Source organism: Hyperoodon ampullatus (genome assembly GCF_949752795.1).
Source record: "Hyperoodon ampullatus genome assembly, chromosome: 1".
Lineage (NCBI taxonomy): Eukaryota > Metazoa > Chordata > Mammalia > Artiodactyla > Ziphiidae > Hyperoodon > Hyperoodon ampullatus.
This window is the reverse complement of record NC_136914.1, coordinates 157,956,751-157,983,019: the sequence shown is the minus strand read 5'-3', so window position 1 is coordinate 157,983,019 and position 26,269 is coordinate 157,956,751. Positions and strand designations below refer to the sequence as shown.

The window sequence follows — 26,269 nt, the reverse complement described above, 5'->3', positions numbered from 1 at the left end:
AGCCATAAATTTTAGTATTTAAATATGGTAACTGGTCCCTAAACCATCAAGCAACCAAAAACAATATTACAGGAGATAAAGGCATTGATACCTTTTTTTTTTTTTTTTTTTGAGAATGCACTGGTTTTGGTCTAATAATAAATGAGAATTTGCATTCAGACTTCTAACTTCTAAGATCATGCTTATTTCTGTTGGTATTGACTCTTACTAGTAAATATGAGTTTATGGTTAATCTCAAAGCATGTATGATATGTGAAGGTCTTTAGCTTCTGGACCCACTTATTCTTTAAAAATAAATTGGGGGTTTTTTTGGTATTGAGTGATTTGAGTTTTTTATATATTTTGGATATCAGCCCCTTATCAGTAAGTTTGCAAACATCTTCTCTCATTCAGTTGGTTGCCTTTTTGTTTTGTTGATGGTTTACTTTGCTCTGCAAAAACTTTTTAGTTTGATGTAGTCCCATTTGTTTGTTTTTGCTTTTGTTGCCTTTGCCTGAGGACAGACATTCAAAAAACTATTGCTAAGACTGACCTCAAAGAGTTTACTGCCTGTGTTTTCTTCTAGGTGTTTTATGGTTTCAGGACTTACATTTAAGCCTTTAATCCATTTTGAGTTTATTATTGTATATAGTGTAAGAAAGTGGTCAAGTTTGATTCTTTTGCATGTAGCTGTCCAGTTTTCCCCAACACCATTTATGAAAGAGACTATCTCTTCCCCATTGTATATTCTTGCCTCCTTTGTTTTAGATTAATTGATGCTATGACTGTCAGTTTATTTCTGGGCTCTCAATTCTGTTCTATTCATCTATGTGTCTGTTTTTGTGGCAGTACCATCCTGTTTTGATTACTACAGCTTTGTAGTATAGTTTCAAGTTCGGTGTAGTTTCAGATGTGACCCCGCCTTGTTCTTTCTCAAAATAGCTTTGGCTCTTCGAGGTCTTTTGTGTTTCCATACACATTTTAGGATTATTTGTTCTACTTCTATGAAAAAATGCTGCAGGTATTTTGACAGAGATTGCATTGAATCCATAGATTGCTTAGGGTAGTATGGACCTTTTAGCAATATTGATTCTTCCAATCCATGAGCACAGTATAACTTTCCATTTATTTGTGTCATCTTCAGTTTCTTTCCTCAGTGACAAAGAGTTTTCAGAGTCAGGTGTTTCCACTCCTTGGTTAAATTTAGTCCTAGGTATTTTATTCTTTTTGATGCAGTTGTAAATGGGGCAAGGATGTAGACAAAAGGGAACCTTTCTACACTGTTGGTGGGAAGGTAAATTGTTGCAGCCACTATGGAAAACAGTATGGAGGTTCCTCAAAAAACCAAAGGTGAAATTACCATATGGTCTAGAAATTTCACTTCTTATTTATCTGAAAAAAATAAAAACACTAACTCGGAAAGCACACCTGTGTTCGTTGTAGCAGTATTTACAATAGCCAAGATATGGAAGCAGCCCAAGTGTCCATCGATAGATAAATGGATAAAGAAGATGTGGTGTCTGTGTGTGGTGTGTGTCTGCACACGTGCGCGTATGCACGCACACACATACACAATGGAATATTACTCAACCATTAAAAAGAATGAAATCTTTGTGGACTTCGAGGTTATTATGCTTATTAGTGAAATAAGTCAGAGAAAGACAAATACCATATGATTTCACTTATATGTGGAACCTGAAAACCACAACAAACAAAATAAAACAGAGATTCATAGATACAGAGAATAAACTGATAGTTGCTAGAGGGGAGGAGGGTGGGGGGACGGATGAAATAGGTGAAGGAAATTAAGAGGTACAAAATTCTGGTTATAAAATAAGTAAGTCATGGGGATGTAATGTATACATAGGGAGTACAGTCAATAATATTGTAACAACTTTGTATGGTGACGGACAGTAAATGATCTTATTGCAGTGGTCATTTCATAATGTATAAAAATATCTAATCACTGTGTTGTACACCTGAAACTAATATAATTTTTTTAATTAAAAAAATGCCTGTCTATATTTGATTCTCTTCCTTAAAACCTGTTTCAATCAGGCTTCTCTCTCCACTGTTCCACCAGAATTGCTCTGGTCAAGATCACCAATTTACTCCCTGTAGCTAAATCCATGGCTAGTTAGTTCTCAGTCCTTTTCTTAATTAACTTTAACTTGGCTTCTGACACCACACTTACATGGTGGTCCTCATGCTTCATTGGCTGCTCTGCTCATCTCCTTTGCTGATTCTTCCTCACCTCGCTGACCTCTTAATTGGAGTACCTCAGACCTTGATCCTTGACCTCTTCTCTTTTTCCATGCTTGGCCTCTTTTTCTTTCCATGTTCATTCCTTTGGCTATTTTATTCAGTCACTTGTCCAGCTACCTACGAGACTTCTTCACTAACATGTCCCAGGGGAGAAGATTGTATATACCAGTCTTCTCCCTAGATTTCCCTTTTCCATACATCTTCTTCAGAAAATCCTAGTGGCTGTACCTTCTGAACATATCTAGAGTGATTCTCATCATCTCTACCTCCACCACTTTGGTCCTGACACCAACGGCTCTTATCTTGGTAACTGCAAAAGTTTTCTAACTGATCGCTCTGCTTTTGCCCTTGCCCTTCTTCCGTCTGTTTTCAGTTATAGCCTACAGAGTGATGTAGGTCAGATATGTTAGTCCTCTGCAAAAAGCTATTAAAAAGCTTTCCATTTGACCCAGAATACAGATACAGGTCCTTACAATGGCCTCTCATTATTTCATTAACCTCATGTACTTCAGCTCCTCCTCAATCACCCTAGTTGAGCCACTGGCTCTTTCCCCAGGTAGCTACACGGCTTGGTCCCTCATCTTATTCAGATCTTTCAAGTGTCTCCTTATTTGTTTTATTTTTCTCCATAACACTTATCATCATCAGATATACTGTACATTATATATTATCTGCCCACATGGAAATGTAAGCATCATGAAATCAAGATTTTTGATGTTGTTGTTATTATTCACTACTATATTCCTAGCATCCAGAAAAATGTCAGGCATAGAGTAGGAGGTCAGTAAGTTGGTTAATGAATAAATAGAAAGAAACATACTAGTAAAACATGTTTTAAAGAACCCCCAAAACCCTCCAGTATTTGAAGAACAGACCTGAGGATCCATCTTCATTATTTCCAAGATCATTCCTATCAAATCAACAAACCACTTTTCTCTGTTGATTAGCTCTGTAAAATTAATTGACCCCTATGTGCAAAGTTATACTTTAGTCTTTGCATCACAAAAGGTGATAGTTACAATTATTATAGTTCAAAAACTCAATTAATGAAACAAAATAATTAAGTTGGTGCTAAGCTTTTCATGGTCCTGACAGATATCAGGGAAGCTGATGATTCTGGAATTTATGTTTATTGCTTTTTGTAGTTTTTAAATGCTGAGATGGTAGTCACAGCTTTTTACATCTGTACAAACTCCTCTCTGAACTAGTTCCTGTTGCCTATGTGTTTTGTTTAGATTGAGTTATCTTAAAGTAATCTCTGAATGATTAGTTCTCTTACAATACATGTAACCATTTCCACATGGTGATTATTGGCATGTGTTTAGCAATTACAGAGACTACAGTTTTCAGCTTTAAGAACTTTTATTGATCTCATCACTTTGTTTGGATAGCCATGCCAAAAAAAGAAAGGGGGGGGGTGGAATTAGGAAAATAAGATTTGGAAGAAGATTATAACACATAGGGATGATGAGAGAAAGGAAGGGAGGGAGGGAGGGTGAGAAAATTAGGAAAATAAAATTTAGAAGAAAGATACAACACAGGAATGATGAAAGGCTTCTCTGGAAATAGAGTTCATTTTTAAAAATTGTTTAAAATATTAGGTATGCTTTTTTGTGGGAGGTGATTTAAACTTTCCTTTTAAACTTGCTTTATACCTTACCAAATAGTGTATTATTGAGAAACATGAATAAACTACAAGGTTAACACTCCATCCAAGACTTTTCAACTCTGATTTATATTCAGTGATCATAATTTGGCAAGTTTTAATTACAGTCTCAAAATTTTAGTTGTCTGAATCATTATTTTGTTTACTGACTCGTTAAAGTCTTGCAGCCACATTTGGAATGTTCAGGTATTGAGCCTGATGTGTTAAAAGCAACAATCAAGAGTTGAAGGTTCTTCTCATAGTTTCTCGTTCATTTTTAATTAAAATCTTTATCCCTTGAAAATTATTACAGTCTTATGTAAGAAGTTTAAAACCTTCAGATCTTGTTCTACAAGTGCTGGGTGACCTAGGAACCTTTCTGAGTCTCAGCTTTTTCATCTAAGAAAAGCTTTTTAATGGTATGTATTTCTTGTGAGTTTTGTGAGGTTTAACTTTTGAAACAGTTAGCTACCTGCCTGGTGTTTTAAGTTCTTAGCTATTACTTTTGTGCCCCTATTTCCTCATCTGTAAAGTGGGGGTAATTAATAGTATTTATTTAGTATACTGAGAGGATTAAATGAGTAAATATATGTAAAGCACATAGTACAGCACTATGTAAGTGTAGTGTTATGTATTATAATGATTATTATTTTCTATACATATCAGTGTCTTCCTAGATCTGACAAGCTTAAGTTTGTGCTGCACCACAGCTTGTTGTACTTGGGGCTTATGTCTGCATTCAGCAAAAATTTACCCACACAATCTATGGTCTTGATAAGAAGCTTTTACACAAACCTGAGACAATCTGCTTCTTGAATTCATTATCAGTTTGGGAATATCTTTTTTTGGGTTCAAGGTGGGGGGATCCAGAGTTAGTACTCAGGCCCCCCTGAACAGTGTGTCTGGTCTCAGTTTTACAGAATTCTGGAATGCCCACTTCCCCACATGATCTGTGTATAAACAAAGTATGATTATGCTCTTAGACTAACCAATGGTTTGGTGAAAAAAACCCAAAAATTTTATAGATACTTTATATATTGGAATTTTTTCTATTCTGTTTATTAGTTTCTCTGTTGTCCAATCAAATAATCAAATGCTCTTAAAGGAGTAAGAAAAATCCTTATCTTTTATACTAGACAGTCTCTTCAGTTTTAGTTTCACTGCCTGTTCTTCTACTGTAGATACATTATTCAATTAACTATTCTGTCATCTCTGAAAAGCTACATATCAGAGGACAGTTTTCTATATTTTTGCCAGTTTCAGGGAGCTAATTAGTTTCTGAAGAGCTAATAAAAAGATCTAGAAAGTTATATTTCTATTATTACTTAGTTATACTTAAGCAGTATTTTTGTTGTTACCTCCAGGGAAATCATTTTCCATTTGAAACTAACATTTAAGGGATTCGTTACTTCTCTTCATTGTTTCTTAAACTGATTCTTCATTTCAAAAGTTATTGAACATCCTCAGCTACTAAAATCATGTTACATTCAACTTTACTCTCTTCTTCCTCATCATTCATTAAATAGAGGGATCGCTTGGTATATTGGTTTTGAGCCTAGACCAGATATGTTCTACAATGTGTTTGTCTCTTCTTGATTGTAAACTTTATAGTGTGAGTTACCGTAGGGAGAGGGGATAGGATATTATCCACTTGTAAAAGTGTTGTTTGTTTCTTTTCAGAGGATAATTTATTAGGAGGCAAGGTGCTGTACTAACAGAGTAAGGGCTTTGGTGTCAAATCTCACTTTACTTGTTGATTGTGTGACTTTGAGCAGCTTGTCTTCTCTGAGCCCCAGTTTCTTTATATTTAAAACTAGAGTCAGTGTGTTTTTGTGAATTGCATGCAGCAACATATATTCCTGGTGCTTAGAAAATGCTAGTCCTATCTCCTTATTCTTCCTTTCTCTTTCCATCTCACCAAGTGGAATGGCAGCAGATGAAGCCCAGAGTAGTTATTATATTTAGCTAGATAACCCCAACATTTAAGCCATTCTCCAGTATTGTAAGAAATCTTTAAGTACTATAGCAGCGATCTAGTCATTTTTTATGTTGAAACAAATAGTAAAGCATAAGCTGCTTCTGCCATGTGTAAAATTATAACACATCAAATTATGCTCTCATCTTTCTTTATATGTGATGATAAAATGAGTATCTTGTATTTTCATTCTAATTGTTTGTATTTTCATTCTAATCATTTCATTCTAATCTAATTAGAATGAATCATTCCAATTCATTGAGCTATATTACCTGTAAAACTGTTTATTGTAAGAGTAAGACATAATATCTTTGACATTTGTAAGGAAATGACAAAATATTTTATTTTACCAATCAAGAATATAAATTGCTGACATCGTAAAAATAAAATAAGTGTTAAAAGTAAACGTTTGGGGGCCTCCCTGGTGGCGCAGTGGTTGAGAATCTGCCTGCTAATGCAGGGGACACGGGTTCGAGCCCTGGTCTGGGAGGATCCCACATGCCGCGGAGCAACTAGGCCTGTGAGCCACAACTACTGAGCCTGCGCGTCTGGAGCCTGTGCTCTGCAACAAGAGAGGCTGCGATAGTGAGAGGCCCGCGCACCGCGATGAAGAGTGGCCCCCGCTCGCCATAACTAGAGAAAGCCCTCGCACAGAAATGAAGACCCAACACAGCAAAAATAAATTAAAAAAAAAAAAAAGTAAACGTTTAAATCCTGATCCAGTCTAAAGATCAGAAATTGTATCCAAGACAATTCACTAGAAATCTCTATGGACAGTTTATTAATATGTTAGCTATGTATTTTTTTTTCTCCCCCAACAGGAGAGCCTGACAAGGAGCTGAATCCTAAGAAGAAGATTTGGGAGCAGATCCAGCCTGATCTTTACACTAATGATGAGTGTGTGGCTACATACAAAGGAGCCCCCTTTGAGGTGAAAGGGAAGGGAGTCTGTAGGGCTCAAACTATGGCCAACAGTGGAATAAAATAAAATAAAACACTTCAGTTACTGAAATACATTAGAGAAAACTTAACAATAAAAAGATATATATTTGTCACTTGTACCTAAAATATAACTGGCTCATTTTTGTGTTATTTCTCTTCTAGACTTGAGTAGTCTTTTACCTGTTATATATTGTTTTCAATTAATTAGAGAAACACTACATTTTTGCCTATGGTTTTTGATCCTTTATGATACAGGGAGGAATTTGCCTGTGTTTCATTATGATTTATTTTTTTAGTGAGGATGTTGGCTAGCACATTGCTTTTTCTTTATACATTTAGATAACTTGAACTAGATTAACATTTAGTTTCTTTGTAGGCACATGTTGCATGCAATTTGAAACCCTTGTATTTTTAGTATCTGTATTATAAACGCCCTCTCCTCTTTAAAAAGAAAAGTTAGAATTTTTGTCAGGCTTATTAACTAGTCTATATTGTAATGGTATTAAAAATGACCAACTGTTGATTCTAGAGAGCCAAACAACGTGAAAGCTAGGAGACATGGCATTTGAACATTATTGCTGTTGCTTGCCAAAGTAACCCAGACTTACATACTTCAGGTGACTTTTTTAAAAGACTGAAACTTCCAACTGTGTAATGAACTTATTCTTTCCAATTTAACAAAATAATTAGTAATAAATTTTGACTAATTCTAAAGAATAAACACATTGCAAAGTGTTACCAATGTAGTTCCCAATAAATTGACCGTAAACACAGTCCACTTTTTTATTTTAGGTGACTTCAAAGATTCTTTGGATACCTAATAAAAGATTATTTGTAGCTTTTATCTTTAGAAGAGCATTTAATATTGATAACTTTTATTTTTTCATGTACCCATCATACTGTCAATATATTCAAAGAAATTGTAGCCAAAAATTTAACATACATATGTATAAAGTTGTCAAATGCGTATTTTCACTCATCTTACAGATATTGTAGGAACAATGAAAATTAACTTAGGCACTATGAGCTTCAAGTTCACCAGCCTTGAGATGATGACTGAGATACCAAAAAAGAAATGCATCTATGGAGGTAGGAATATCTATTCTAAAAGTAAAATGACACATACCAATATTCTAGCACTGTTGTTGTTTATAGCCTACAATAAGAAGGAGAGTCAAAACAAAAAATTTTAAAACAACCCTACATGCTAAGTTATAAAAAGTACCATTTATTTAAGTCCGTGGAGTTCTCTGGTAGGCCAAGATGTGGTACCATCATAGAAATTTTATCTTCTTTATGAAAAACTGAATATTAACAGAGCATCATTAACATCTGTCTGTTGATAACTAAACACAAATGACTTTCCAAAGTTTTGTACTTGAGATATGTTATTCTTTCGGGAATAAAGACTTTTTGTGAGTCTGTATTTTCTGATTTTTCCCAATTATATTACATTTCTGTAAATCTAATATAATTTAAAGAATGTTTCAACTATTTAGATAGTTGAACTATTTATTCCCAATTTTTCAAGTTACATGAAAGCATTAATCAAGTTATCCACTTAGCCCCATTCAGTCATTATTTTTACAGAAAACTTAATTCTGTTTTATTTGTATTGCTGGGATGAGAGAACTGTTACAGAATTAACAAAAAATGATGACATTGTTAGTGAACTGGACATAATCCTTCTGGCTTCTGACTGGTATTCAGCCCATTAAGAACTTCAACAATAGGAGATGGTGTTAGGTCACAGACTAAACAGCTAGTGCCTCTTGACATCTATGTATTGTGAAGTAAACCAGAAAAAAAAGCTGACCTTCCCCCAAGATAATTTCTCATGCAGTGTTGACCCACTATCTTATAGTGACTATTGGCAGTACTAACTTTTCTTATATATAGAAATTCCATGTGTATTATTCTTATGAGATGAATCATTTTCAGGACATGTTAATTTTAATATATAATTGGAAATTTTTTCTGCCTTCTATGAAGAACATTAAGTATTCTACGAGTACAAGAATATTAAGTGCCCACCAAACAGATAATTTGTTGTTGCTTTTTTTAAAATATGTAAATTCTCATTTGCACTATTTACAAAATATTCAGAGTAACTCACTGAAGTTTAATAAGCATGTCAGCAAGACAGAGGGTGTGTATAGGGCCTCAGAGAATGTTAGTTTAATGAGGTTCCAAAATCTGAGTCTTTGCAGATCTAAAAACCTGCATTTGTACATGACTGTTATAGATGCTAAGTAGTCTGTAGAGCTTAGTAGTATTGGTTTTGAATCCAGATTACCTAGTTTTGATTCCATCTGTACAACTTAAATGCCTGTGTGATCTTGGGCAGCTGTTTAGCCTCCATATACCTTACTTTCCTCATCTGTAAGATGGGTATAATAATAGTATTTACCTCATTGAGTTGTGAGGGTATATATTATGTTACACGTAATAGAGGTATATAATGTTAATATCAGTTTATGGTAAGAATGTTCCCTTCCTGAAACTAGTGTTCCTATCTCTGTCCCCTTTCATGGTATCACATTTCCTGAGAAGTTAAATTTCTGTTCAGAAGATTACTTGGTATATATGAAATGAACAGAGTTTCTTAAGGAATATTTCATACAGGCCCTGTCTTTCAACAGACCTGACTGTTCCACTATACCAGATGTAGTATCTCTCCCCTCGCTAGAGATGTTTTTTACTGAAACTTTCTCTTCCCTCCCTGCACTCCCACTGAAATCCATGTTTTAGATATTTAGATGCTGGTCAGCCCTGTTCATTGATGCCCTTTCACTGGTTTAATATTATTGATAAAGTGTCAAATAGTTTTGCAATTTTCTTAGACTAGAAAGACAATATTTCTAACTATTGTATGTTAATGTAACAAATAAAAGCAATTGTATTTTTAAGTTCTTGGTGGGTGGAGGATCACCTCACTATTGCTTATGACAAGGACATTAAAGGGGAGCATGAGTATACTTACTCAATTTTCTAGGAAAATTATATGTTGTACCTTTAAAAATATAAAAATATCAGACACAGACCTACTAGAGAATGGACATGAGGATATGGGGAGGGTAAGCTGTGACAAAGTGAGAGAGTGGCATAGACATATATACACTACCAAACGTAAAATAGATAGCTAGTGGGAAGCAGCTGCATAGCACAGGGAGATCAGCTTGGTGTTTTGTGACCACCTAGAGGGGTGGGATAGGGAGGGTGGGAGGGAGGGAGACACAAGAGGGAAGAGATGGGAACATACGTATATGTATAACTGATTCACTTTGTTATAAAGCAGAAACTAACACACCATTGTAAAGCAATTATACTCCAATAAAGGTGTTTAAAAATATATATATATATAAAAATATGAAAGTGTACAGTGTTAGCTGTGTACTTTGGCTACATAAATTGTGACACAGTCCCGGTTCTAAGTGCTGTGCAATGGTGTGTAGACTAAAACTTTATCGCCAAGATACAAAATAAAAACTAGTGAAGCAAATTAATGTAACACACCTAAAAATAATATAGCAAATTGCTGTCTTGTGGAGAGAGCTTTGCCTTCCAAGTGAGGGGGATATATTAATAATATCTGTCTCATGTCATGGATTTTATTGTAGAATTATTAGTAAGATATTTAATGCTTTATAGCTAGCTAAGTAGTTTCAACACATCTTGTCAATTTAACTCCCTAGAGGTAAGCCAGCTATTTTACCCCAAAGAATCAACAGAAAATTTACATAAATGCTGGTGCTAAGGTATAACTAGCTGAAACCTAGATTTTACTAATATTCTGATTTCTCCATTACAATATGCTTTCTTTCTCAAATAGTCATGTGGTTTCTTTTATTTGAATGAGAAGTTTAACTTCTCTTTTGTCTAAACTGTAGGGAAAGATAATAAGAAAACCTAAACTTCAGTAGTTCATGTAAGGAGATTAAGGCAGCTCCTTTAGTGGAGTATTTAAACGATTTTAAAAGGAGAGAGGTCATTAAACACTCCTTTGGAGTGGTTGCAAAGAGAATTTATCAAGTTTTTTCTTTTTGCTGAGGAAATTCTTAGTAAGAATCACTTAGCAAAACTAGGCTGCCGCTGCTGGCAGCTGTTGCCTTTCTAAAGAACCATGTATGTGCCTTGATTCTTTGAGTACACTCTTGTTGGGGGCACTGATCCTGTAATGACAGTCTATCCCAGAAGTCTACTTATGAAGGATGTCACTAAGTTCTAGATAGATAAATAGATGGAGAGATAGATAGATAGGTAGAAAAAGTTTGTGTTTAAACCAGGAACACCTCTATAGTTGTACACATTTGCAGTGCTTTTTCGGTGACAACCCAAAGTTTTAAAATAATAATGAAAAGAAAGATAGTTGCTTATGGCTAATATGCCTCTATACAAAACTGGATCTTCTTCAGATACCAACTTTTTGGAATGGAAAAGAATTAGTCATTTATATATACGTTGTTGCTCATCGTACTTCTTATAGTTATGGTTCTAACTTTGGATGAGTTTTGGCAGAGATAATTCATAGGAGTATAACTGTAAAAAAAATTAGAGAAAGGACCCAGAACAATGAAATAATTGTTAGTTTGAAAGTGAGCCATCTGGAATTTCAGAGTATGAATTAATTATTGTATATTATATTTTTTCACCCTTATGTATTCCCTTGTTTGGTTTTTTCCCTTCCCCTTCATTACTCCCACCCCCTTCCTAACATAGCCTATTCCCAGTTCTCTGGATTTTTGAGTAAAATATGCATGTAAGTATTATTTTATGTCTTCATCAGCATCATTTCCTATCTGGCAGGCTATTGTCCTTAGCAACAGCAGCAGGAACAAACCTGGGGCTCGATAATTGCAAAAAAAAAGAATAATCCTTTTACATGAAAAGGCTAACTACTCTTCTTGACTATCCTATTGCTACATAATGCATATAGAATTGTTCAAATAGCAGTTACTAATGTCTGCTCATTTCTTCAGTGGCATTCACGTGATGAGCCTTCACATCAAGACTGCTCTGACAAAGTTTTACATTTGTTTTTGTAAATGGCCTTGTTAGAATATCATACATCCCAGTAGAGAAATGCTCTCAATATATGCATCCACTAAGATATTTGGCTGATACTTGTTAATTTAAAACCCCACTCAGGTTTTCACACCTGGGGAATTTGGAAAGAACAGTGCAGGAGTCATCCAAAATCAACACCACAATTTGATTTCTCTTTGAAAAAGATTAATGAAAAATGTAAATTGAAAGTCACTTTTAATAAGTTTAGCAAAAGAGAATGATTTTGGTAGAAATAACTTTTTCCATAACTTTCAGTTTTCATGTGAAAGGATAACATTTTCTCTTAAAGCATATGAATTGACAGTAAAACTTCAGATGCTTGTGAAAAGAAACTTATTTTTTAAATAAAGTTTGAGTGAGAATATGGGAAATAGCAGTGCCACTTAAAAATAGCCTTTTGTAAAAGAATTGTGATATGCTTGAAAATCAGTAGAAGAGAAAACCTAAGCAAATTCTTATTTAAAAAGGCAGAGTGTAGATAAACATAACTACAAAAAGAAAGTCTGAAATTGCTGATTGAGGTAATGTTATCTAGATGAACCAACCTAGTAAGGGTCAGAACTAGTTAGTATTAGAGATGAATTACTAATTTCCCGGGATAATATGTACTAATGAGGCTCCAACCCCAGCTGCACAAAAGTATCACGTGTACTATCTTCCAATCATCTAAAATGTTCAAAGCGTTTTCACATACAAAGTTTAGTAGAGATTTTTGTCTTCCAGGTGAGAATAGCATACAGAAGGGCACCTGGAGGGATGTGAGGAAAGAGTGCAAATTATAGAGTCTAATAGGAAAGGTGGCAGGATGCCAAAGATGAACTTTCTGGACATCATTTATTTTACCTAGAGCTAATTCTGATCACATGGTTGTTTTGTTGCAAGTTGTAATTATCTCTAGTAATGGTGAGTTTATTCAATTTGATATACATGTGATGTCATCCAGAAAAAGCCGAACAACCAGCTTCAGGTAGATGTTCGCTTCAGTGCCTTGCTATTCTTATGGTTTAACTGCCCCATTACCAACTAACAAATTATTTCCCTACATCCACTATGCTGATTATTATGAGGAGCTAGAATTGCTATTGCATAGTGGTTCATGGAAGACCATGTCTGGAATTAATGCCTCTGGGGTACTACACTAGAATGCAGAGTGTATTAGGAAAACGCACTAACTAGAAAGATGGGGGAAGATAAGAGAAAAGAAAACAATGGTGAGGAATGGACCTTCTAATATTTGTATATTAAGTAAAAGAGATAATGATAAACTACCAGGAATGCTCAATGTAAATGATAAGAAGGGACTTTTGAAACATAAGGGTCGATCTGTAAGGGGAAATAATTAACTCTCTCAGCAAAATCTAGTAATAAGGAGAAAGGAAAAACATTCCAAAGACTTCTTCCATAGGGAAGATGGGGTAAAGGAGAGAAGGATAGGGAGGAAATGAAAGTGTTCTAAAGGTTTTATTTAAATAGTTGAGGGGGTAATGCAGTGGGGAAAGAGTTCTACTTTGTTATCAAACAATGGTAGAGAAGTATGTACTTCATTCTGAATTCGGGGACAAGGAAATAATTCTTAATGGGTATTAATTAGAGTAGAATGTCCAAATTATCAAGAAGAAAAACTGAATAGCAACTTTTATCAAATTGGCAAAACTAAGGAAAAGAAAAATGTAAGAAATACAGTAATATAAAAAATAATAAACATAAGATGGAGAAACATCCTGTATGCCTGCATGGGAGGATTTTAATATTACAAAATGTCCTTTGTCATAAATTCAAAAGAATTTTCTTTTGAAATTAGACAAAATTAGATCTGAAATAATGTATATAAATGAATGACTGGGAGTAGCCAGAAAATATGTTGAGAAAAGAAGACCAAGGGAAGCTTGCCATCCTAGATAGCAAGGAAGGATATAGAACCATTCAAATTAAATCATTATGGTATTAATAGTGATATAAATCAAATAGATAATGGAAAAGAATTAAGAATCCAGAATAGATCCAGAAATAAAGAAGATATATATTTATATACCTATCTACCTATCTCAGTAGGAAAGTTATTATTTAATAAACAGAATAGATATAAATGGTTGCCCATCTAAAAGGAAATGAAACTAAATCCCAATTTTGTACATTGTACATAAAAATATATAACTGTAAGAAAATTCACATTTATTTTGGCAAAAGTTACTGTAACCAAAACTGAAGGACAAATAACAGAATTGAAAACAATTTGCAACCTGAAAGGCAGAGGACTAATATTTGTAATGTATGTAGAGCTCTTCAGATTTAGCAAGCAGGAAGTGTTAAAGAAAAAATATTCAGTGACACTTGTTAAAGATGATAAGGCAGACTTTATTCAGGACCATCAAGATAGGTAGAGGGACCACTCAAATGGGAATTTACTGTGAGGGAGAAAGATTGGACTCAACTCTGAATACAGCATGGGCAAGTGAGAATTTATAGCCAAGGAGCAGGGTGGGGATCATTGGATGGAAAATTACCAAGAGGGAACTACAAGGAAGGGTCAGAGGGAGTCTGGGTAAACCCGCCTAACAGGATCTTTGCTGGAGAGAGGCCAGGGTGGTTAGACAAGGAACCTGATCAGATATCGGAAGGTAAAGGGTTCTGGTAAACTGACTTAAGCAGGGTTCTTGCCAAAACTAAATTAAGCACAGTTGGGCCTAGGAGAAGGTTCAGGAGCCTGACTAAAGTTTTTGTCAAGCAAAGAAACTTTGTGTGAAGCGATCCAATAGTAAATGACAAAAAAAATAAATAATGTGAAGAGGCAGTTCATAGAAGAGGAAATCTAAATGACCAACATGCTTACAAAAATGCTCCAGTTAGGGAGTAGTCTGGGAAATGCAAATTAAGGTAAACAGTAAGTAAGGTACAGTTTTACATTTAGCAAACTGGTGTTAGCAATAGGTGTGTAAGATGATAACACTGATGACAAGAATATAGGAAAAGCATTCTCAAACGTTGTTGAAAATTAAGTTTGTTGCAACATGTATGAAAAGAAATTGAGTAAGATATATTAAAATTAAAGCAACCGAGAAATCCCACTCTTGGGAATATAACTTAACAGAAGAAAAATCAGTATTATATTAAAAAATATGTACAAGAATAGTTGTTGGCAGAAAACTGGAATGCATATCAATAGAGGAATAGTTACATAAATTGTTACTGAAAAAAGCAAAATATAAGATGACTAAAGAAAAGTCAAATATGTAATATCACATTCAGATTTATGTAAAAAATATATATATATACAAATTTAAAAATAAATAATTCAGGGAAAAACATCACAGAAGTCTTCCTCTTTGAAACTAAAAGTACCTTTGCTCTGTTACTCATTAAAACTAGTCCAGCCTCAGAGATCTTGAATCCTTAATGATTCTGCACAACATATCTTTCCTTTAGCTAACTAGTATTTGTGTTCTGTAAAGAGTTAGCTGACATCACATGAATGAAGAACATGAAGAACTCAGAACATGAATTTTCCACTCTTCACTAGTCACTGCAGTTTCACCTTCTCAACTTCAACTTTCTGTCACCAAGCCACTAACCCCTGGGGAAGGGTCAATTTTTACTTAACTTCCAAAACTCAGCCCAATTGTTGAGGCTCCCACTTTCCAATCCTGGACCCACAATGATAGATGGGGACCGTGCAGAGAAATAGAGATGTTGTTTCAAGTTGGAATTTGTATTATGCTTTCCCTTAGAAATACTTTATAAATTTGTACTAGAAGTTCAGGTAATATAAAACATTAGGTACACTTTTGAGGATTAGTCTGGGAGAACAACCACGAGCTGTAATCCTGTTTTTAATGGAAAAGTATAATGCACACTAAAAAAGCAATTTACAAATTAACTTTATGAAAACAAGCTGTTTGTAAATTGGGGACTACCTTAGGAAAGAATCTTATGTGCAGATGCTCGTGCAGATGTTAAACCTGAGGGCGATCTGATACTGACTTGTGGATGGACTTGGCTGTTACGATTGACTAGAATTATTTTCCTTCGATCCTCACTGCTGCCTTTGAGATTATCCTGGATCTCTCTACTAATCCAAATTGACCGACCTTCAAGGTAGACTGGAAGCCTCTTTTTCAGTCAAAGCTTTATTCATATTTGGTTATTACAATTGTTAACAGTTATTTCTGCTGCAGGGTTCGGCTCTGAGCTTTTACCTGTATTTCCAAGCCTTAATAGGAACCAGGGGTTATATGAAAGTGGAAGCGGAAGTTAACATTTACTGAGCGTCTAATATGTGCTCAGTTGTTTCATCATTACAGTAAATATGAAGTAGGTATCTCACATGAGGAACAGGCCTTCACAAGTTTAATTTTTTAGGATCAAGTAAGCAGTGGAGCAAGTTTTGAAAATATAGATAATAATTTATTCATTTTTAACTTTTATTTAAGTGTAAAATATATAGTAAACAGTTCGTAAGTCAGAAGTGTTTAATTGTCGAATTTTCCTAATGGGAACACACTCTGTGAAACCAACTTCCAGATCAAGAAATAGAACATTACTGGAATCTGAGAAGCCACCCCGGTGTGTGCTTTCACTCACTATCCCCCACCACCCCACCAAGGGTAACTTGACTTCCAACACTTCTCACGTCAGAATTTAAAATTACATTAGTTTTGACTGTTTTTGAAATTTATACAAATGGAATCATAGAGTATGTATTCTTTTATGTCTGGCTTCTGTCTTTCAACATTTTGTTTGGGTAATTCATTGATCTTGTTACATGCAGTTGTAGTTTGCTCATTCTCATTACTGTATAATATTTCATTGTTTAAATATACCGCAGTTTGCTTATCCGTTTTACTCTTAGTAGACATTTGGATAATTTCTAGTTTTTAGCTATTATGAATAGTACTGCTATGAACATTCTTGTACATACATGTCTTTTAGTGCACAAATGTATACATTTCTGTTGGATATATACTTCAGAGTGTAATTATTGTGTCATAGGATTTGCCTTAGAAATCTTATTTTTAATTGCCAGTTTTCCAAAGTGGTTTTACCAATGTACACTCTCACTGGCAGCACATGGAAATTCTGATGGTCCACATTCATGCTAACAAAGGCACTTTTGAAACCAGGTTGCTGACTCTAAAACCCAAAGCCCTTTTCCTTTCACCTAAATCTCATTTAAAGGTAAGAACTTGGTAACAATTTTCTTTTATAAATTCTATGATTCTTTCTAAGATTTTTAGTCTTTGTTCATTAAGTGAGTTTCCTTTTTTATACTGGAAAATATATCTGCACTGAATAGAATTTAGTAGGGTTAGCAGTGTATCAGAGGCCTCATGTAAGTATTCATCTTCATTGAACCCAGCCTCTTCCATTTTTTCTGCATGGGTGAAAAGAATGGCAGTGTAATTCTTCCAAGCATGTCCCAGAAGTTCCTGAAAGAGAGAAGTTAAATGGCTATTTGCCTTGGACTATATTTCTCAAAGAAGAGCTGAAGAGTTATTATAGTTTAACACAGTCAATAAATCTGTCCCTCATTGTGTTTCTAAAAGCTGGAATATATAATGGAAATGATAATGGGGTCAAGTAATGTAAGCACATGGACAGAGATGGGTGGGCTTTCTTTAAAAAAAGGCTTTAGTTCTCCATTTTATTTTGTTGTTATAATTTATGTATATACAACCTCAAAACTGCAATATTATCAATGCTGCATATGATTTAATTACATTTGCAACATTCAGCAGTCATTTATACTTGCCTGTCAACCTGAATCTTTTAGAGCCACTGAATTCTTTTGTCAGAGCACCTTGCCCGAGGGAATTGTCATATCTCTTTCTGTAGGAATGTTGTGTTATCATCATCACTGAAAACATTTTCTAAGGATTTATAATTACATATTCTGGTTACAATCTGTCAATTAATCAGATGACATGTAATGGAAATGCTAAGATCAAAATACATTTGGTAATTTGGAGCAACTACAAAATATTACTGTGACTCGCATCCTCTTCACATACCTGGAATCAAAACCAGTTTATCGGGCGACTTCCTCTAATGTGGGTGAAAAACACTGCAGACTGGTATTCCTTTGTTTAGTAATATGTAGAAGTTGGTCATGTAATAAATTCTTGTTTGATTAGTGAAAATGAGCTGATATAAAGCAGAAGTAATAGCACATGGCAGATTGCTCACGCAATATGAAAGGCATCTAGAAATAACCATTTAACTTTTTTTAATATTTCCAGTTATATGAAATCATGACAATGTGACAGTAAAATTCCTTCCATTCCAAACACTCCCATAACAAAAATATTTCCAAAGCTGCTACCAGTTTATAATAGCATGAGAAGTAGTAAATGCTTAGGAATAAACATAACAAGAAATATCCAGAACATCTAATAATTAAAAGAAAAAAAGACGGGAGAACAACTAATATTTAGTGCTGGATATTATGCTAAGCGCTTTACATACTTTATCTCTTTTAAAGCTCAACGTGGTGATTTGTGGGAGATACCATTATGATATGGAGAAACTGATGTATAAAGACGTTGAGTACAAACATAGAGGCATTAGCACAAACTCTAGTTTATAAAAATCTTGAAAAAATTGAATGGCAGTTTGGGAAACTTGAATGAATATAGATTCATATTTATAGTATTGAACAACTGAAAAAAGATGAAAGGGAGAAGAGGGAAAGAGCGGGAAAGAAAGTAAAAGGAAGGCAGGAAGAAAGAGGAAGGGAAGGAGGGAGGAAGGAAGAATCAGGACATGTAAATCTAATATGAAAATACAGGAACTGTGGGACAATATATTTAAATTAGAAACATCTCAAGACTGGTTACCAATTATAACTCCTAACAGAGCTATTCATTTTCACATTTATTTCTATAGCTTGGCTATGACCTCTTTGAAGGCAAAGTCTATGTCTTTCTATATCAAAGCCTCTAGTTGTAAACTCAATAAATATGTTGTATTAATTTGGAATTTAGACCCTCACCATCGTCTCAAATAGAAGGTTTAGCGTTTTATTTATTAATTTTGAGTCCTCAATTGTGAAATTTAATCTTTGGGACACAAAATTGTACTTTCCTGTAAAACTTTTCTACTCTAGTTCATTATCACAAATTCGCCTGTAATCTGCACTTTCTATTTTGTATTCAGAGGGACTCTCTCAAAGTATAGGTCCAAAATTTTTCCTCATATCTGTTCAAAATGTGTCTGTTTATACCGTAGAATAATTGTATATTTCTAGTTCTCCTGAAATGCCCTGCTTCAAGAAAATCCTCAGACATTTCCAAATCAGTACATTAGGGAATGATTATTTAAACAGAAAGATTCTGAACTTTACAAAAGAATTTTTCAAAGAAGTACTTTAATTGGCATATGCTTATGTGCCTTTAAAACACAAATTAGCAAAACTTTAACCCAACCTTTAAAGAACATAGCTCTTTTATAAGTCAAAATATATGTGCAATGTCAACATCACATTTTAGCTCATAGTGACATAGCAAAATTACCAGACCTTCAGAGTTTGTCATATATTCTATATGCTCTAAGAACACATTTCTTTTAAGAGAGAAGTCAGAGAATTGCAAAATAAATAAACCATGTTGTGGGTTGAATTGTAACCCCTTTCTCCAAATTGATATGTTGAAGTCCTAATCTCCAGTACCTCAGAAGTGTCTTTATTTGGAACTAGGGTTATTGCAGATACGATTAATTAAGATCATTAGGGTGGGTCTCTAACCCAATGTGTCCTTATAAAACAGAAATTTGGACAAAGACATGAATACAGAGATAACACCAGGTGAGCATAAAGACAGCCATCCATAAGCCAAGGAGAGAATCCTTGGACAGATCCTTCACTCACAGCCCTCAGAAGGAACTAACCCTGCTAACACCTGTTTCAGACTTCCAGCGTCCAGAACTGAGAGACAATAAATTTCTGTTGCTTAAGCCAGCCAGTTAATTATACTTCTTATCACAGCCCCAGCAAATTAATCCAAATGGTTGAAAAATTAATGAAGTGCTAAATATATCAGATTTGGGTTCTGGGAGTAGAGATTTCTGGGCCATTTACATCAGAATCACCTGGGATGCTTGCTAAAACTGCATCAAAATCTTTAGGGGTGGAGCTTGAGAATGTGAATTTTAAAAAGCACTCTAGGGGATTTATTCCTTCTGCAAATACTTATTGAGGGTCTACTTTGTTTTGGGGACAAGGAGTGGTACAAGACAGGTACATTTCCTGCTTATATCTAGTGGAGATTCTTCTTTACTAACTAAAGTTAGGTCTAAGGAAGAGGGACAGACAGGAAAAAATACTTTCAGGTTGTTGTAATCGCAAGTGTTATGATAGAAAATATATTGACACTATAGAGGCAAACATTTAGCCTAGTTTTGGATGGGAGAGGTGGAAAGTGGGGGTAAAGGGAGGGGTCAGAAAACGTTTCTGGCATGTGATGATGCCTCGAGCATAGGAATTAACAAAGGAGTTCTCAGGCAGTAAAGACATACCAAGTAAAGAAAGTGATTGAGCATTATTGGGAATTGTATAGTATTGGGATTTTATTTCTATACAACTATTGATCCTTCATCACTCTTGTCTCTAGAAGTTTCTCAAATTTAGAGCCAGACCTGGTATTCACTCAGCACATTATTGATGCATTCATATTGGTTGTCAGGATATTGAAATGTTTAATACAAGTTAATAAATAACCACTGTCCTTAACCCCTTGAGTGTTACCCCCAGACCTATTCCCTGGGTATTGGTTGATGCAGGGGCTATATTTATTATTAACTATTTTTACAACATCACCATAATAAAAATTCATGCTAAATAAACCGTTTGGCTCAAGTGGTTCTCTCCTGAGTTATATATTATAACATAGACTTCTCCTCTTGCTAGGTTAGTACCTATTGCATTAAAGGGCATAAAATTCACAGTGTGTTTTTAGTTCCTGGCTTTCTGTATTGTAACATTAACATGTTGCCTCTTTGTCTCCACCAGACATCTTCTGTACTTTAAACCATAATATCATTCGGGAAAAATGAGTTAAAGCGCCTAAGGATAATAGATTTGTAAGCTTGACACCACTTACTTAAGTCCATGTGTTCAGCCACTGCAAAGTTTTTACATGTTGATATTTATGAAAGGATGCTCATGTCCTAAACTGTGAGAGAAATTGCACTTTTGAATTACTGCCAAAAATAGAAGAGAATGGTTGATTTAGCTTATATTCTTTAGATTGATTTTTGGCCAGCAAATAGTTGAATATTTGAAAGTAGTGTCACTTGGTGTATAGTCGTCATGTTAGTGGCCAAACATTCTTTATGGATCCAGAGAAAGAATAATCACATTTGATTGATACCTCACGTAAAAAAATCCAAAAGAAAGATAAGTTAATGTAAGTTTCTGGTGTTAATAATTTAAATATAGTACTAAGCTAGATGGAAATTTTACAATCAACAATGAGTTGTTTGGTTTCATAGTGCTAATAGGTATGAGTCCATCTAGTCCTTTTGGGACAACTAGTTAGGATATAAACTTTGTTTTCCAGGAATTATGTTCATTTTCCCAGGACCTCACCAGCCCTGCCCCACTTGTTTGTGGTTGATGAAATCATAGCATCTGGACATTTTAAGGGGAAACTAAAAAAAGCCAACTATTACATCAACTGAGAAAAAAATTATCATGGATCAGGAGGACAAAAAGGACCATTCTTTATATTTTATGCTATTCCCTTATTCTCTTCCCACTTAGAGCACCACATTTTCCTTCTTAGAGAGCCAAAGCTGAATGATAAGCCTCGTTCGATCAGATTTAGAGAATAGTCAACCTTAGAGATCATCTGTCAAAATTGCCTTATTTTACAGATGAGGGTATTGAGGCCTTGTGATGTTAAATGGCTTGGCCACAGCCACATAGCTGATTATTGGCAGACTTGGGCCTGTAACAGAGGTTCCTTGACTGGCAGGGGACCCCTGTCCTTCACACTAAATTGGGGCTTCTTAGTTTAACATTACTAAGCCAGTGAATTTTTTTCCCAGATTTTTTTCTAAATTAATAAGGAAGTTCCTATAAATCAGGGCCGTGTAAGTTTTATTTCACTCTTACTTTCTTCTGAAGCCTATCAAAATAATCCCAAAGAAGGCTACAAATAATATGTCCCAATTTTAGGGTAAAACAAATACTAACAATAAAGTCACAATGATCATAGGTAACATTTATTATGCACTTGCCATGTGCCAGTGTCTGAGTTAATTTACTATTATGTTAATATGACATTAATTCCAAAAGTAACCTAGTAAACTATTATCTTTCCCAATTCACCAATGAAAAGATTGAAGTTTAGAGAAGTTACTTACCCAAGGTTACAAAGCGAATAGCTAAGTAGGAACTTGAACAACATCTATAATATGTTGCTTATATCTAGTAGTTCATTTGAATAAGTACTCATCACAATCTAGGTAGTGCTGATGGCAATAAAAACAATGGCAATTTTCTGCAAACCTACTATGAACCTGCTGTAATTAAGGCACAATGCCAAGCACATTACATTTATTAAATATAGCCCTCAGAGCTCTTCAATTAGGTAAATTATCCCCATTTTATAAGTGAGGAACTGAAGCCAAGAAAGTCTTAGTATCATTTATAGTCATATACCTAGAACTGTAACAGGCTTATATATCAACTGAATTCTATAGAACATCTAAGCCCATGATCTTTGTTTAGTATGTTCAGGCCTTACATTGGCCTTTCTGAACCTTTCCTGTGTACACCCATATATAACATCAGCAGTTGAGTTCATTCGAAATTAAAATACATGCTTGAAGCCTGAATATATACAGTGATAATATATACATGATAACCATGATCATGGAAAGAATTTAGTCAATTCCTGGATTCAATTCCTCGTGCACTTTGGCTGCATGCTAGCACTTTCCCTCAGATGACTTTATTATATATGCTCTGATCTATTATTGGGGGATTTTTTAAAAAATTAAAATGATAGATAACATTCAGATGAATCATTCCCTTTATTTCCCAATTTTGGGGCGATGACTCACTGACATCTCCACCATTTTACTGTAAATTAATGAAGGCCTAACATAAATAAAGAAAAAGGGATCATTTGAGGAACTGTTTCAGTTGTCACAGTTGGCAGCTTATAACCCCTCTAAAATATTAGAGCACAAATTGAAAGATATTTAAAGAGACAACAGAGAGGTACAGGAAAAAAGAGGTCACTCCTCTGGCACTAGCCTTGCAGACTACTTCCATGGAAGGCATCAGTGCCCCCAGAAAGGGGGAAAGGAAGAGGGGAAGGCAGATGTTCTGTTCCCCATTTTGCATGAGCCAGGAAGGAGAAATCCAGGGTCTGTCTGAAACCAGAGGACCTTAGCAACACCTCCTTCCTAACAGCTGCTGGTCCTGATGAATATTCAGACATTCTGCAGCTGCTCCCTCCCAATCTGTGAGCATATCCAGATGGTTGCCACTAGTATCTGAGGCACCTTCAGGAAGAAGGTCATAAGCAGCCAGCCTGTGCTTAGGCAATCTTCAACCAAAGATCAAGGTGGTAAGCCCAGAATAGGACTGCAGTGCCTCCTAGGTGTCGAGGCCCCTCTGAGGATTACTAAATCTTGGCTGCTGAGTTCTCCCGGGAGACAGAAGTTATTTATTCTCGAAAAAAATATTCTGGATCTGAGTTTTTCCCTAGCCCATCTTCCCTGTGCCTTCAACTCCTGAATTGGCCACTGACGTAAGGAAGGCAGCTATAAGAGGAGAAGGCTATATGCCAAATACCATTTAAAAGGATCAGAGACATGTATGAATCAAATTCACTTGCATAAAAAACAATTAGGGAATTACAATATTGTTCTATATCCTAAAACTGGAAAAAAATCTATTTTCAAAATGTATGTCTCTTAAAATATCCTGCCTGGACCAGCAGGAAGAAAAATCTGGAGACATATGGAGAGGGTCAGGTTAGTTTTTGAGAACTATTTATGCATTTACTGAATTTAGTGGGTTACATCCATCTATATAGCTTAAGCTAAATGTCTATTTAATAGCAACTTTAAATAAATTTTTAAAACTGTTTAAAAATTACACTGTATGGCTGCAGGTCCCCCCCCGCCCCCCGCCCTACTTGATTTCTACCAGAAATATTGTTTGAAATGCAGGCTTTAATTGGTTGGGGGGTGGTTTATGGGCTTTCTTAGATTCCATATTGTTTCTTAATTGCAATCATCTTCTTTTCTTCTTCTTTGCTTTTGTACAGAATGTCCTTGATTTTTCAGGAGTTAGATGATGAGGATTATTTTTTATACTCTTGTCACCCTAATTTTTTCCGCTAGTTTCTTGTGATTACACATATGGCTTTTTTTTTTTTTTTAGAAACATGCACAGTTACTGAAAAACAAAACGTGTGTCTGTCATTTAGAACAACCTTATGCCTTTACTAGTTAAAGGAAGATATCTTTCTTTAAAGCAAAGTATACTGTTTTTCTAAGTGTAACAGAGCATGAGCATAATCAGAGATGGGACCAAAAGAAGAATAGCATTTATACAAATTCATTTTGAATTAAAAATGTCTACTCTCTATTCTTCATGTAGTTTACTTGTGAAGCTTCTAGGAGAGATGTGTTCTCTGAGCTCAGTGACTTAATGAGGCTACTGAATAATACTAGTCAAGTCCAGCAGTTAAATTTGGGTGGCCCCAGACTGGAGAATCAAGAAATTGAATAAATGAACAAAGAAACAGGGATGAACCGCTAGTCAAAAGTGGCATATGTTATTTTTGTTCACCCTGAGGTCCCTGTGATCTTCTCATGGCTGGCATGGAGCAGTTACCCTAGAGATGATGAAACAAACAAAGCTTCTGAAATTCCTGATTTTTTTCCTGTTAATAAAGTATAAATCTCCCCTGAATATTTACCGTGGTGTAGGTCTCAGTGATGCCTCCTTCACTGAGAAGTTATACATTGCCCTACTTTGGCACTTAATGCATTGTCTTATACTTGTTTATCTATTTGTCTCTTCTAGACTGTGAGCTTTTTGAGACCAGGGCTCATATATTACTCACCAGTCATTAAGCTCTGTACTGGTGCTCAATACAGCAGTGTTCAGTGTTCAGTGACTGAATCAGACAGTAATGCCCCATTTATGGTGAACTGTAAGAGGTTGTCCCTTGATGTTGAATGGGTGCAAGTAAGTTTTTTAGTTCAGTGGTTCTAAAACTTCACTGTTTTAGAGAAATATATGGGAAGTTTATGCAAATACAGATAGGCAAGCTCTACTCCTGACATTCTGTTTCAGTAGGGCTTGGATGAATCTGCATTTTTAACAGCTCAGTTGATTCTGATGCAGATAGTCAGACCACACTGACAATCAATCAGATTCACAGTTCTTAGGGGTTTGAGACTTAGTTGACCTCTGAAGTTCAGTATCTCATTTTCAGTATCTCATTTTTTGTTTTGTTTTGTTTTCTATGACCCAGTTACAAAATGACTGAATTCCTCTAAAGGAAATTGTAAAAATGACTCTTGGTGGGAAAATCAAGTAATTTTTACCAGTTATTTCTATGTGACCAGCACTTGTTTTAAACTACTTGCTTTAAACTTGCTTTAAAACTACTCTTTTAACCAGTTTTTCATAGTTCTTTCCTATTAAGATAATGTCCTTCAAATGGGAATAATGTCATCAGTGTAATTGCCTCTTTTTTATTACCTGGATCATCTGGACTGGGGAAGATTCTTCCTGTTCACATAGAGGCACATCCACCCTCTGTACCAGCAGTGCAAGGTGCAGACCCTCTTGCCCGAAGTGATGTGCCAGGGCCTCCCTGACCTCCTGCTTCACATGCTTCTTGCTCAGCCTGCTGTGCGGATAACCTGGAGTGTCCAGCACCTGGACCTGCAGGGTTACCTCTTGGCCCCCTCGACGCATGAAGCTGTGGACGTGACAACTGCGGCCCAGACTGCAATCTTTGGTCACAGAACATGGAGCAAAGCTGCTGTGGAAGTCAGTGCTTCCAAGAAGAATGTTCCCAGCAGAACTTTTTCCACTTTGAGTCATGCCAAAGAGGACCAAGTTGATGGTCATCTTATTGGAGTCCATCATGGCTGTGGGTAAACAAAGGCTCAGCATAAGCAGTCAGGCTTCTACACTCCCGCAATGTAAGGCTTCTTACCTGGCCTAGAGCACTCCCAAGTATTGACTTTGATTTGCTTTCCCCTTATTCTTAGTGTCTGAAGTATGGAGGAGCTCTCCACTGGAGTGGGGACCCCTCAGTGACAAAGGGAAAATGGAAATAATACTAGTAGTTTTCAGTGGGAGAGGAGAGAGAAATCAAATACAGATAAGGAAGGGAGGAGGAAACAATAATTGCAGGAAAATTAGA

General features: G+C 35.4%; 2 protein-coding genes across 3 annotated transcripts in view; one reads left to right on the top strand and one right to left on the bottom strand.

The window, feature by feature from the left end:
* AIMP1 (aminoacyl tRNA synthetase complex interacting multifunctional protein 1) overlaps positions 1 to 7,904 on the top strand; it is a 37,983-nt gene extending 30,079 nt beyond the window's left edge. The window contains exons 7-8 of one of the 2 annotated variants that reach the window (XM_079701869.1): positions 6,686 to 6,795; positions 7,794 to 7,904. In XM_079701869.1, coding sequence (XP_079557995.1) covers positions 6,686 to 6,795; positions 7,794 to 7,802 — 119 coding nt within the window. In that variant the 3' untranslated portion in view covers positions 7,803 to 7,904. Of the gene's footprint in view, positions 1 to 6,685; positions 6,927 to 7,793 lie in introns of those variants that run through there. The other variant, XM_079701868.1, reaches the window with a different exon arrangement.
* A 9,131-nt stretch (positions 7,905 to 17,035) lies between these two features.
* On the bottom strand, positions 17,036 to 26,016 carry GIMD1 (GIMAP family P-loop NTPase domain containing 1; the record flags this gene model as incomplete). The annotated part of the gene is made up of 2 exons (XM_079702376.1): positions 17,036 to 17,296; positions 25,597 to 26,016. 2 exons carry the CDS (start codon positions 26,014 to 26,016, stop codon positions 17,036 to 17,038), a joined length of 681 nt encoding a protein of 226 aa, XP_079558502.1.
* Positions 26,017 to 26,269: the final 253 nt, after the last annotated feature.